Source organism: Myotis daubentonii, chromosome 8 (assembly GCF_963259705.1).
Source record: "Myotis daubentonii chromosome 8, mMyoDau2.1, whole genome shotgun sequence".
In the NCBI taxonomy this organism is placed as follows: domain Eukaryota; kingdom Metazoa; phylum Chordata; class Mammalia; order Chiroptera; family Vespertilionidae; genus Myotis; species Myotis daubentonii.
In genome coordinates this window covers 22,712,735-22,726,559 of record NC_081847.1, presented here as the reverse complement: position 1 = coordinate 22,726,559, position 13,825 = coordinate 22,712,735, and the positions used below count along the sequence as shown (strand labels likewise).

At 36.6% G+C, this 13,825-nt stretch overlaps 1 protein-coding gene across 4 annotated transcripts in view; it reads right to left on the bottom strand.

The window, feature by feature from the left end:
- Window positions 1-1,487: 1,487 nt before the first annotated feature.
- Window positions 1,488-13,825, bottom strand: part of ESF1 (ESF1 nucleolar pre-rRNA processing protein homolog) — a 66,447-nt gene continuing 54,109 nt past the window's right edge. For all 4 annotated transcript variants that reach the window (XM_059705509.1, XM_059705510.1, XM_059705511.1 and 1 more), the window contains exons 11-14: window positions 11,912-11,999; window positions 4,508-4,581; window positions 3,141-3,287; window positions 1,488-2,262 (exon numbers count right to left, since the gene is read on the bottom strand). In XM_059705509.1, the coding sequence (XP_059561492.1) occupies window positions 1,969-2,262; window positions 3,141-3,287; window positions 4,508-4,581; window positions 11,912-11,999 (603 nt within the window). In that variant the 3' untranslated portion in view covers window positions 1,488-1,968. The remainder of the gene's footprint in view (window positions 2,263-3,140; window positions 3,288-4,507; window positions 4,582-11,911; window positions 12,000-13,825) is intronic.

Below are 13,825 nucleotides of genomic sequence, written 5' to 3'. Positions count from 1 at the left end.
TACCTTTCTCTCCCTCTCTGAAATCAATAAAAATATATTTTAAAAAACCCGAAACCCAGATATGTGCCCTTGACTGGGAATTGAACCTGAGACCCTTTCGTGTGAAGGTCGATGATCTAACCACTCAGCAACACTGGCCGGGCTACACCTATTATCATGATATCATTTTTTTTTAATTTTTTAAAAATATATTTTTATTGATTTCAGAGAGGAAGGGAGAGGGAGAAAGAGATAGAAACATCAATGATGAGAGAGAGTCACTGATTGGCTGCCTCCTGCCCATCCCCTACTGGGGATCAAGCCCACAACTCAGGCATGTGCCCTGACCAGGAATCGAACTGTAACCTCCTGGTATCATGATATCATTTTTTAAAATACATTTTTATTGACTTCAGAGAGGAAGGGAAAGGAAGAGAGAGAGAAACATCAATGATGAGAGGGAATCATTGATTGGCTGCCTCCTGCACGTTGGACCGAGCCCACAACCCAGGCATGCGCCCTTGACTGGAATTGAACCTGGGCCCTTTCAGTCCCCAGGCTGGTAGGGCATTGATGTTGGTTTTATATACGTACATTCTTTTTCATTTTTTTTAAATCTTCACCCAAAGACATTTTTCCATTGATTTTTAGAGAGAGTGGAAGAGAGAGGGAAAGACAGAGAAAAATATTGACGTGAGAGAAACACAGATTGACTGCCTCCTGCATGTGCCCTGACCAGGCTTAGGCCAGGGAGAAGCCTACAACCAAAGTACATGCCCTTGATGGAAATCACATTTGGGACTCTTCGGTCCGCAGTCCGAAGCTCTAGCCACTGAGTCAAATCGGCTAGGGCTACATACTTACATGCTTAAAAAAAATTACTACATTGCTCTGGCCAGGTAACTCAGTTGGTTATGTTGTCCCAATACACCAAGGTTGTGGGTTTGATCCCAAGTCAGGGCACATACAAGAAGCAACTAATGAATGCAAAAAACAGAAAAGAAAAACAATACTACATTGGTAGACTTGAATTTTTATACCAAAAAAATGTCAAATTAACTATTAACCACAAAGCTGGCTGAACTCCTATGTCTTTCAGAAGCTACTATATTTATCATTCGTTCCATGTGACCATCTTGGTTTCTATTTTCATTTATTTATATAGCACACCTAATTCTTCTAAGTGGACAGTGAATAGTTTATAAAACCTAGACTAGATGAGATCCAGGCCTTGAAGGTGTGTTTTAATTTAAAAAAAAATTAAGATTCCTTAAACTCTATAGCAGCAAATCCACTCTCGAAGCATTCCAAAAATCTGAAGGGTAGATGAAAGAATTATGTTACTTAAAAAAAAAAAAAATCATTGTAGAGCTCACGAAAATTTCAGAGCAATGAAAACCTGGAACTGCCTCTTCATGGAGTTGTCCCCTTAAAGAAGAAAGTTTTTCAGATATTTTCCAGAGAGTAGTTTATTTGAGATGCTTAAAATAAAATAAATCACTGATATATAAAATAATAAAAATACTTAGTACTTTTTATTTACAAATTAATTTCATAATCCAACTATAATAAGCATGTCCAAACAACAAAGAAAGTTATTGGCTTCCATCCATTAGGGCTAGAAAAATAAATTCGGCACTGTGTTCTATTTTTTCACATAGAATTGTAAAGTCTTTAAAAGAAGCTACTTTAGAATAATCTTCTAGTATGAACTGAATTTGATAAAATATAAAATTTAGTATTTTATAAATACTATAATTTAGATTAACTGAATTATCTACGATTAATCTGTGGAAAAACAGAGCACAAATATGTCAATCATACACAATTAGGTCTAACCATTATATGCAAGAGACATTTTTCAATAGTCAGAGTAAGACTTTATTCATATTCTTGAAAGGTAGCTTTGTTCCCAATAAATATTCTTTCTACCACTTTTGTAAACTTTAGGGAGATCACATTTCTAATCTAAAAAGAAACAACATGCAGCTATTTGACTTTTTGTTTTTTTCTTGCTTGAAACTGCTCTGTTTTGTTTTTTACCGATTTAATCAACATCGACAAGGCAGGATCAATGGACCTCTTTTGTGATTCCTTTTGAATTTCACTCTCTTTTTTCTTTATTGCCTGAGTTAGTTCTTGTTCTTTTTGTTCTCTTTGACGGGCTTTCTCCTCAAGAATTTTCTCCATAGCCTTTGTTTTCTTGAAGTTAGGATCCGAAGGGTCCAAATTGAACAAGTGGGAAGTATACATTGCCTGAAACCGTGCATCCTTAACATTTACCTGTAAAAAGGAAAATAAAAATAAATTATTAAACCAAAAGGCCCAGAAATGGGGCCAAATTTTAAGTCAATGAGTTGTTATTGGAGGATGAGGGGATCACTTCATAAGTTATATAAATGCTTAACCACTATGGTGTACACTGAAACTAATATAATGTTGAATGTCAACTGTAACTGGAAAAAAAGTTCAGTGAGTGGCTAACTGTATAAAAATATAAATGTGAGTAATTTGCATAGCTTCATTAGAAAGTTGCTTTCCCACAGGATCGTCAATGGACTTTTAAAGCCTACTCTTAGATCACAATGTGCAGGACACACTTTTCCAATCGTGCAACAATCTCCTTGGAAGGGAACTGTAGTGGTCTATACATATGTGCCTGTAGTATACTGGCCACGCAGATGAAGGATTGTTGAAGTGGTTCCTGAGGCGTGGTACCCCAAGCTTACAGTGTGAAATCTGTTTCTGGCTGAGATAAGTCAGCCAGAGATGGTATCTCCTGCTGAAGTTTTATGCAAAGTCACTGTATTGGAAGTACATTAAAACATTTTTAACCTTAGTGCCAAAATGAGTAGCTACTGAGGGTGATTCATAGGTGAAAAGATTTGGGAGACTACTATGGAAAAGGAGGCACCCCTGAAACCAAGATCTGGTCAGATACAAGCCCCAAATTTATCTTCTATCTTCCTACCAAACCACCATGGTTTCACCCGGTGCTCAACTGGCTGTGTAGGACTAAGAGATGGTAATTGTGGCTCCATAGTCCTTCCTAAGACATCTCAAGGCTGACTTTCACTATGTTTAATTTTTATCTCCAGACCTGACTCTAGACTAGAGTCAACACCAGCTTTAAGAGGCTAATGGCATCTGTCCCTGGTTACCTCAAAGTCATCCTCTAATAACTCCTTCTTTTTTATAAGCTGTTTTTTCTTCTTTTTGCTTAGATTCTGGTGCTCCACAATCTTGTTGTAATTGAAGTGTTTCTTGTTCTCTTCCTCCTCATCCATCATGAGCAAAGCCATTTCAGCCTATAAAGAGGAAAAAAAAGTTCAAATGTCCAACAATGTTTTTCTTCCCCAAACAGGAATATGGAGTATGAAATGCCCTCCAGAAAAGGAGAACTCAGTCACCAATGATCCAGGATAACATCTGTTATCTGTAAACTGATTGTGGATTACGGAAACTCACAAAGAAACCCAGAGATCTTTGTACTGCTGTAAGCTTTAGATAAACGCTTCAGAAGCAACATCACTGACAGTAGGAGAAGGGTGAAAGTCTGTATTTACACCACATTCCGCGTTAGTGTAACTGGTTAGTAGGCTGTAGGAATGAGTCCCCAAGTCACCCAAATAAAAATTTATCATTCTCACTCTGGTCTTTTAATGCAGTGATACTAAATACAGCAAACGTAGTATATTGTGGTACAAGCTACTCTTTAAACATGTATATTAACAACAAGAAATTTATTTTCCTTTTGCCTTGTTTGCATTTATGTTTCAATATTGATATGTTTCTATGAAGTGATCTATCTTAATATTTGTTTCTGAACTATATCTTTTCCACTAAATAGGTATTTTCTACCGACATGTGATAAGATTAAATGTGAATTCTCAAGAACCAAGTAAATAATGATGTATACTAGAGAAAATAAAGAGTATACTGTCAGACTTTTGTGAATCTTCCAATATTACCACTTCAGACTGCTTTAATTTCCTTTTACTTTCATCACTGGCACCTACAGTTGGTTTTCTTTTTAGAGCCATTTTCCACAAGAGAGCTCATCTTTGTGCTCCTTAACTCTATGAGTATTACTGTATATGCAATAAATGGCGAACAGAAAAGATCCATTAAAACGCAGAGTTTAAGTGACAAGCCAGGCTCACTCCCAAATACAGATGTGAATATCAGTCATAGGGATGTTGCTGACTCCAATTCCTGCCTCAGCAAAAATACCTATTACTCTGAGCCATGGGCCTTTGGAGTCACTGAAGAAAAGGTTCACTGCACTTCAAAGAAAAGACTTTACTTTTGTACATTAAACTTATGATTTTTATAATAATGAGAGAAATTAGGATTTGATAAACCATAGAAAGCAAAGTCTGTATTATGGGATTTATTTTTTATTAAATTGTTTTATTGCTTAAAGTATTAGAAAGAGTATTATATACGTCTCCTTGTATTATGGGATTTAGATGAACTTCATTTAAATTAGCTATGAATGTTAGTGTGAGTACCGATGATCGCTTACCTTTTGTTTCTCTATTTCTGCCTCCTCCTCTGGAGATGGGCCATCTGTTGCAGATTTCACTGATTTCTTCTTTTCTTTTATACCAAACAAAATTGGAGGGTTAAAAATTACAAGACTATCGGCAACAATATGTTTACAGTAGGAACAAAAATGTAAGATATCTAGGAATAATCCTATATAATAAAAGGCTAATATGCAAATCCACCGAATGGTGGAATAATCGGTTGCTATGATGTGCGCTGACCACCAGAGGGCAGACACTCTATGCAAGAGCTGCCCCCTGGTGGTCAGTGTGCTCCCACTCAGCCAGAAGCTGGGCTACGGCTGGCGAGCACAGTGGCGGTGGTGGGAGCCTCTCCCACCTCCACGGCAGTGCTAAGGACCCAACAGGGGTCCGTAAAAAAATATTACTAAGAGATTACTGAGAATGGAATAAATATAATACTTCTGGATGAGTTAACTGAATATTATAAAAAAGCAATTTCTCTTGAAAGTGATATATAATTATATTATTAACTGAGAGAGAAAAACCATAAGATCATTTCAATACATATAGAATAAGCATTTGATGAAATTCCATATCCACTCATGATAAGATACATACATTTAACGAAATTCTAGATAAAATTCCATTCAAGGAAATCTTTACAAAGATTAACAAGATAGATTTGATATACAAGTGATACAGTTTATTAAAATGTACTACAAAAAATATTGTACTGTATAATACAGAAAAACAATAATATAGCTAGGATGTAAGATGTAGCATCAGACATTACTTAAAAAAAATATCAAGTTATTGTATTACCCCCTAATGTACAGGCAAATAAAATGCATATAGGTTAATGAGTTAAACATTAAGAAAAAAACCTAATGAGAAAATACAGGGTAGTATAGCTACTTAAACTCATCTGCAAAATGAAAACTTCATCTTTATAATAACAATTTGACAGTAACTACCTGTAAGTAATAGTTTAACAAAAAGCTTTCTCCTTGTCTCAAGACAAATTTGACCTTTGGTTAACTTCCTACTCTATTATGAGGCAAAATCACTTATGGTAAGAGCTGGTCCTGACTGGAAAACTGCTTGTATTTTCAGGGGCTCCAGGACTTCTAGAGACCACAGGGTGTTGGCTGAGATGTCCTCATCCTAATGGGAGGGAGAATGTGCAGCAGGTAAGGGCACTGGACTCTGGAGCGGTGACTTGGCTTTAAATTCTGGCTCTACCAGTGGGGTTTAGCTGTGGCAGTTTGTACCTGTGTCCTTACCTGTAAAATGGGGATAATAGCACCTACCTCATAGGGTGTTGTGAGGACTAAGTAAATTAGTACATGCGAAGATCTTAGTTAATGCCTGCCATGTGGCACTATAAAGGGCTTGCTGCTACTGTTACGATAATCTGACTAGGCTCCTTGGTGATCAGGCTGATTGATGCCTTTTTTTTCTTCCTATTTTGTGGCTATTGGAGTGAAAGGAATTCAAAGGGAGTTGGTTTCAGGCTGCTAATGTGTGAAAGACTAGTCTGAAAAGAAAGAGGGTTCAGAATCTACAAAGCCATTGTTGTGCTACTCTAGAGCATTAACACACAATGCTGGTCTTCTCTGAACTGCTGGACCCTGTCTTTTTGAATAAGCTGTGTTCTGTCTTTCCAATGCAAAGAAACAATGGTCTCTGAAGTTTATGGTTAATGTTTACATAGCACTTTACTATGTCAAGGAGTAGTACTGTTCTAGGATACTAGCCTAATATGCTAAGTGTCTGGTCGTCCATTCAACCAATTAAAGCATAATATGCTAATGATATGCTAAGGCCGCTCAACAGCTCACTATGATGTGCACTGACCACCAGGGGGCAGACAGTCGACCAGTCACTATGACATGCACTTACCACCAGGGGCAGACAGTCAACCAGTCACTATGACGTGCACTGACCACCAGGGGGCAGACCTCTAACTACTAGGTTAGCTTGCTGTTGGGGTCCGGCCAATTGGGACTGAGAGGAGCCAGACATGCCCTGGAGCCCTCCTGGTCCCTCCCCAGCTGGCCAACCTCCCGCATCCCTCCCCGGCCCCAATCGTGCATGGGTGGGGTCCCTCGGCCTGGCCCGTACCCTCTTGCAATCTGGGACCCCTGAGGGATGTCGGAGAGCCAGGTTTGTCCCAATCCCGCAGGCCAGGCCGAGGGACCCCACTGATGCACAAATTTGTGCACCGGGCCTCTAGTCTTTACATATATTAACTAATTTAATTCTCATAACATGAGATAGATTCTATTATTTATTATGACCCCCATTCTGCAGATGAGAAAACTGAAGCAGAGAGAGGTTAAATAATTATTCTCAAGTTTGGTAAGTGAAAGAACTGTAATTCACATCCAAGTAATGTGGCTCAGGCTCTCTCCTGTTAACCACACTACCCTCCTCTGCTATCAAATATTCTCCCTGTAACAGCCTTTCCATTTAAAATGCATTTTGATGTGAAGTAAGAAAGTAAAGTTCAAAGCCTAAAGTAGAGAGGCTTTAAGAACTGCTTTGTGTGCATTAGGTCCCTGCTGTACTTATGTAGTCGTGCCCAGCCGAGAGCATGCCAGCATGAAAGTGCTGCTGGTTCACCCCGCACACTACCAAGGCATCTGTCTACACTTCTAAGAAGAAATACTATTGTATGCAGCCCCTTTCCCTAGGATGAAAATCTTTTTTGCTCCTATTTCAAATGTTTTTCAGGAAATGATGTATCCACTTTAAGAATATACTTTTTTCTCTGTTTTAAATGTGTGTGTGTGTGTGTGTGTATCATACATATATATATATATATCATCAAGGTTTCACTTTCTTTGGGTCTGACTCCCACACCTTAAGTTCCTATGCTTTCAAGGCAAGAGCTCCTTTTGAAGTGAATGGACAAGTGACAAATATAGAAGATCATTCTGTGGGAGGGGAAAAAAAATCAGGCTGTATCTGATTAATCCATAACAGAGATAAAGATCTTCACATACAGCTGTGGGAAATAATTTCAAAGAGCCCACAATGAACTGTTCCGGATTTTATAACAACCTGGTGAAAAGTCATAAAAATAAACTTGAAAGGAAGACTGCAGCAAGGGAGGAAAAAAAGAAGCTCCAAGATGGTCAGGGTTAAAAATGATATCCAATTTTAGCGTGATGAAAATGTCTTCGCTCACAAAGAATTTACTGTGTGCTAGACTGAACTGTTTAGCCAAAAGATAAATAATGTGTAGAGATCCTTTCTGCACTGTTAACAAGACCATATTAAGAGGGCACATCTTAATTTATCTTTTCCCTTTGGAAAGTTTTCAGACCTAAGTTAAATGAAGAGTACGATGGAAATGAAAGTCCTATTCTGCAGTTATCTTTATTTTTCAGTGAATTATTTGGCAAGTTAGAAACCACACACACCTCTTAGGACTGCTGCAAAAAGTACATATGGATTGACTCTACTAGGATGAATACTAACAGAGACTGGAAATCAGGTATTAGAGTTTTATAGTTAAAAAAATAAATCTAAAAAAAATCCTTACTGAGGCTGCTATCCCTTTAAGCAAAAAATGTTAACAGAGTACATCTATGGAAAAAAATGTGCTGCAATAAATCGATCTGTAAAATGACTATCAATAAAAGAAATTCCATTTTTCATTACTTGTAATGTCATAGAACTGTTCCCATAAAAACCTTCCTCCAGAAGGTTTAGTTAAGCACTTCTTGTGAGACAGTAGTTAAGAGAATTCAGTGGAGGGCAGACATGGTCTCAGTACTGACCAGACAGGAGTGGTAAACCCACTACTAATTCACTTTTTGCAGCACATTCCTGCATTCAAAATCACTTGCCCATAATCAGATGCAGTCTGTTAATCTTTCTCTGGACCTGGGCATTCTGGCTTTGCTTGGAAATCCAGGAATTCCTCATATCCGGCTCTTATACATATTCCTCATGTCCTGGCTCTGGCTTTGATCTACACAATGTACTTGTAGAATTACAAAATGTAAAGGGAAACCCATTAGGGTTCAAGTTCTACCATCTACCACTGGTCCTACACAATTCAACTATGTTTCTTGAGCTTCAGTTTACTCATCTATAAAGTGGGCTGATATTTGGATTAGAGGACAGAATAAATATAAAAGCATTTGCAAACTGTAAAACAACATATGAGCAGTACACAATAAGCATTCCACATACCGGCTGAATGAATAAAATATGTGTACCATATTATTAGATTTTCAAGGTGGTTTATCAAATATCTAAAGTTGTCAAGACAAAGGCTACCTTTTAATGGGGTATATTTACATGTGATGTACTTTATTTCACTCCTACTTCATAAAAAACAATCTTAATAAGGAGCTTATGCAATTAGAAAACAGTAACTTTTACTTCATGCTACAAGTACATTACATTTTTGAAACTCATTTGATATCAAGTTTGAAGTTTACAAAAAATAAAAAAATTATAGCAAGTTTATAGTGTAAGGGGAGAAAAGAGAAGGAAAAATTAGAAAAGATTTCTGGCATTCAAACTGGCTCCTAACCCAAGCCAAACACCATGTCTGGCATCAATCAATGAACTCAGTTCCTCCCTAATTTGAAGAGTGTAAGTTCAGTTCTATGGGCTTGCCTAGGGCAAAGGTATCATAAATGTACCCAAGTCCATCTGGTTTAAAATATATCTGTCTTCAACCATGGGATTTGAAATATATATATATATATATACATATCCTTCCAAACATTAATGCTGCTCCTCCGCAGTTTCTTAGACTTTCCCGCTACCTTCCATGTAGTACCTTCGCTAGTATAACAGTGACAGTCCAATCCTGCATTCTCCTCTCTAATCAATGCTTTCTACCTCCAGTCCCATAGTTGGAAATATTATTTTACTGATCTGTAATCTATATTTATACTTTGACTACTCAGCATATCTCCTACACTAATATTTACATTTGGATGTCTAATTGAGATCTCAAAGCAATTATATCCAAAATGAACCTACTGACCTTGCTGCCACCCAAACCTTTTGCTCCTACATTCCTTCCTCAGTAAGTGGAAGAGCATTCTTCCAGAGACTCAAACCAAAAATCTAGGAGTTATGCTAAATTTCGTCCTTATCTAACTAAATTAGCAAGCCTACCTGCCAAACATATATCAAATCCCACTCAGTTTTTTCCTTCCAGTTCCATTACTGATATGCCATTATCTCATCAAGACCTCTGCAAAATACTGATCTCCCAGCTTTTACCGATGCCTTTCTTTAATCTGTTCTCTGCACAGGAACCAGAGTAATGTTAAAATATACACCAGGCCATGTCACATACTTGCTTAAAGACCCTTCAGTGACCTCCCACTGTCAGAAGAACAGCATCCAAATTTGTTTCCAGGACAAGGCCCTGCAGGGTCAGTCCTGCATCCCAGCCTGGCCAAATTCCCGCGCTGTCCATGCTCCAGCTGTATTGCAGTCTCAATTTCTCCACCACAAGTTCTTTCTCATCTCATAGCCTTTCTACCCACTTTTCTCTCATTGGCAATGCTCTTCCCCCAGCTCTTTATACCTGATTCTCTCTTATTCTACAGATGTCAGCTCTATTGTCACCACCTTAGAGAAGCCTTTTTTTGCCTACCCTGTGTAAAGTAAGCTACTCTCCTTATTTCTCCCCATTTTATCCTCTATATTACTGTATTTATTTCCTTTAAAACACTGACCATATTCTCAAATATTCTTATTTGTTTACCAGGTTAGCACATTTTCCCTAAAACTATACTCAAGGGAGGTAACCTTGCCTATATTACTACTGTTGTATGTCTAGCCTAGCAGAGTGCCCAGCATCTGGTAGGCACTCAAAAGTGTTTACTGATAGAATGAGTAAACAAACATGGCAAGATACCATTTTTTAGTGCTAAGTTTTATATTAAAAAGTTCTCAGCCTTTCTATTATTATTTTTGCTTAAAAAAAAAAAAAGCCCATATATAATTACTCCTATGCAGTATTCTGAAATCAGAAGTATATTGAAAGCAAGCAAATTTTATCTATACTTTCCCTTGGAACTTCTGACAGTAACTTTAGAAAAAGCTTATTCACAATTGAAATGTGCTGATTCCAAGAAATAAGCTACCCCAAGCCATCAAACCATTTAACTTACTCTTTGAATCCTGTCCTGAGTTCTGCAATCAGACCAGATTTCACATGCCAAATGAAGCACTTTGGAATGAGAACAAGGAAACTATAATGCTTTGCATTTCTCCATATAATAAACTTGGTTTCCTGAAATCAGAGGATAAGACTAAAATCCATCATCATCTAGAAATGACCGCTCAGGTATGATAAAAAGCAGAACATGCTAAGTTTCCATTTCCCTTTCCAATTCCTAAGAATCTCACATCCTATAATAGACTTTATTCATCTTGATCTCCTTTTCATCAATAAAATGTCAGTGCTAAAAGGCTGTAACAACCAGGAAATAATTTTGAGCAATTTTGACTTTCCTGTTGAGAACTATTCTGGCCCACTAGTCACGAGGGACAAGAAGCAGGAAAACTTCATAAAATCCTTCTCTTTACAATGCCAGCTTGGAGTTATTCCAGGAGCAAGCCTTTTGGGTTCATGTGTGTGGTATTCAGATCAGGGCAAAGCAAAATGCATGAGAGGTAATGGAAAATGCTTATAGTGGTCTCTGCACTGACTTGTCCAAATCTGGCCTGAACCTTACCACACACATTTATACATACCAAAAAGGTAAGAATAAAAGCATTCAGAAAAGAATGAGTGGTGCAAATGCAATGGAAATAAGACTCTGTGGATATAGGAAATCAAATTCCAGATAGTTTAGGGAATTCAAAGAAAAAGGGGAGGAAGTTGCTTTTCAGTTATAAGGAAGCAGGATAAATGCAAAGAGAATATGAAACATGGATGTTTTTGGATATTTGAGCAGAAAAACTTTCATATAACACCATGTAAAAATTTTAAATTTATAAACATATCCACTAAACAAATTTATTTCATATTTTCAATTCTCCATAGCCTTTGCAAAGAGACCTAGAGTGGATGCGTTATAAAAAAGCAGTGAAAGCATACAAGTAGATGACTATTCCATTTTCTTTCAATCTTTTATAGTCAACCTGTCTATAAGGATATTTCCCAGAAAGGATTTTCCAGTATACTGTTAAATTAATCATGTTACCCAAAACCTCTTGCAATGACATTACTCTTTGCATGTACAGGGAGCAGGCCGACCCTTCTTAATTTGGTCAGTGGTTATACCCTAAGACAGACCTACTTATAAGGCCGTAGGGGAGGTATACAAATACTAGGAATTTTAAAACAATGAGTGGCTTATACTGTTTCAACCAATGTTACCTTTTTTCTTTAGATTCCAATTGAAAACTACAAATGTGTGCTGGCTTACCAATTTTTTTAACTTCTTCAGCAAAGTATGGGTCATTCATATCAACATCAGAGGGAAGTTCATCTTCACTGGACTCTTCAGCAAGAGCCTTAAGGTTGAATGTAAAACACATATAGTTTATTACAAGGACCATCATATATATATATGCGTGTATATATATGAAGGAAAATAATATGATTTCTTTCAAATCACATTTAAATTAAAATAATTTAATTGAACCAGTTAATAAATTGTTCAGTTTATAAAATAACTCCCATCTAAGTTATTCTTCTGTTCAACCAATATTTGTGGAACACTTAATAAATGCAGGAAACTATGTAAGGCAATGGGGAGAAATGAAAGTTAACAGATACATGGTTTTTGTCTCTAAAAATTTTACAATCTATTAAGAGAAATTAGACACAAATAGACATACATATCAGTGGTAATAATTCAAGACAGGAAATGCAAGAAGAGACAAAAATAAAATGATATAGACATTCAAAGGAGGAAAATACTTTTAGATGGCTAGTCAGTGAAGAGAGGTGGCCTTCTCTCTCAGAAAATTGAGAAATAGCAGTGTGTTATAAATAGTATGAGTAGTACATTATGGGTTATCTTTTAAATTATTATTTAAAACACTTTATTTGTTGGTTAATTAAAAATAAGTTATTTTGAAAACTCAAATATATGTAAAAGCAGTTGGGATATCCACCTGTTCGTTTTTATCACCCAAATTTCAGCAAATATCTTTTTTTTATCCACAATCTACCCCTAAATACTCTTGTACTATTTTTAAGCAAATCTTGTTAGTTAAATTTTTGCTAATAAAATGTGAATAGACTATCTACTAAATTAGCATGTTTAATTAAAAATTCAAGTCTATAAAATAAACAGAACATGTGGGAACCAAGATCAGACTTGAGTTTATTCCCAGGAATTTAAAACATGAGTCATTTTAACAGAAGCATTTGGAATGCACATTGCTAAGCATCATCCTGCACGCTGAAGAAGACCCAGCAAGCCCCAAAATATTCATTATGATATTAATACCCTTTTAAGAACAGGGCGTCTAAATTTTTTTCACTAAAATATTATAATAGATTCAGCAAAAATATGTTTCTAACAAAGATTATGGAACATTTATATCTAACTTCAAATCTACTCATGTATAACTGTTCTTTAGATTTAAACTATACTTATTATCAACTATGGCACATAAACATGTATTCATTTCTTCAATAAACATTTCTCAGTATCAAAATTAAAGTCACAGAGCTGAAAAGGGGAAAACTATAACTTGAAAAATTTTCTTGAAATCCTTGTACATATGGAGAACCCGTGGAGTTGGAAGGGATCTGCTGATATCACCAAGTCCAGTACAGAACACAGAGTCTGGAACAAACTGGGTGTATTTTTAATGTTATTGGTAAAATGTGCCCAGTTTTTGTCTAATGAAGGGAAGGCACCTAGCAAATGAAAATCAAAGATATAATTTATTTTATATAAATAAAATCAAATAGCTGCTAAAGGTCTCAGAACAAAGGAACTACTTTACCGACCCTACAGAGATCCACTTGTAAGTCTTCCAATAAACTGATGGCTTAATGACCTGTGAAATTATTCTGCCTACTTAGTTTTAAAGGAAGTTCTAGGGAAGAAGAGAGGTAGCATACCAATAATGGGGTAGGGGTCTTACCCCTTTCCCTAGCCACTTACAGGAATACTGACTTTAGGAGTAAAAAAATCATTGTACTCCATTGTATCATTTAGTTCTGTAGCCCTCTATCTTTATAAGCCCTGAAAGTCACAGCTTTACAAAAGTACAAGAGAGAGAGAGAACACAGTGCAGTAGAGAGACACTGGAGTGAGAGCTCAGACAAATCACTTAATTTTCTACAACTATAAAACATCAGGGACAGACTAGAACTAATC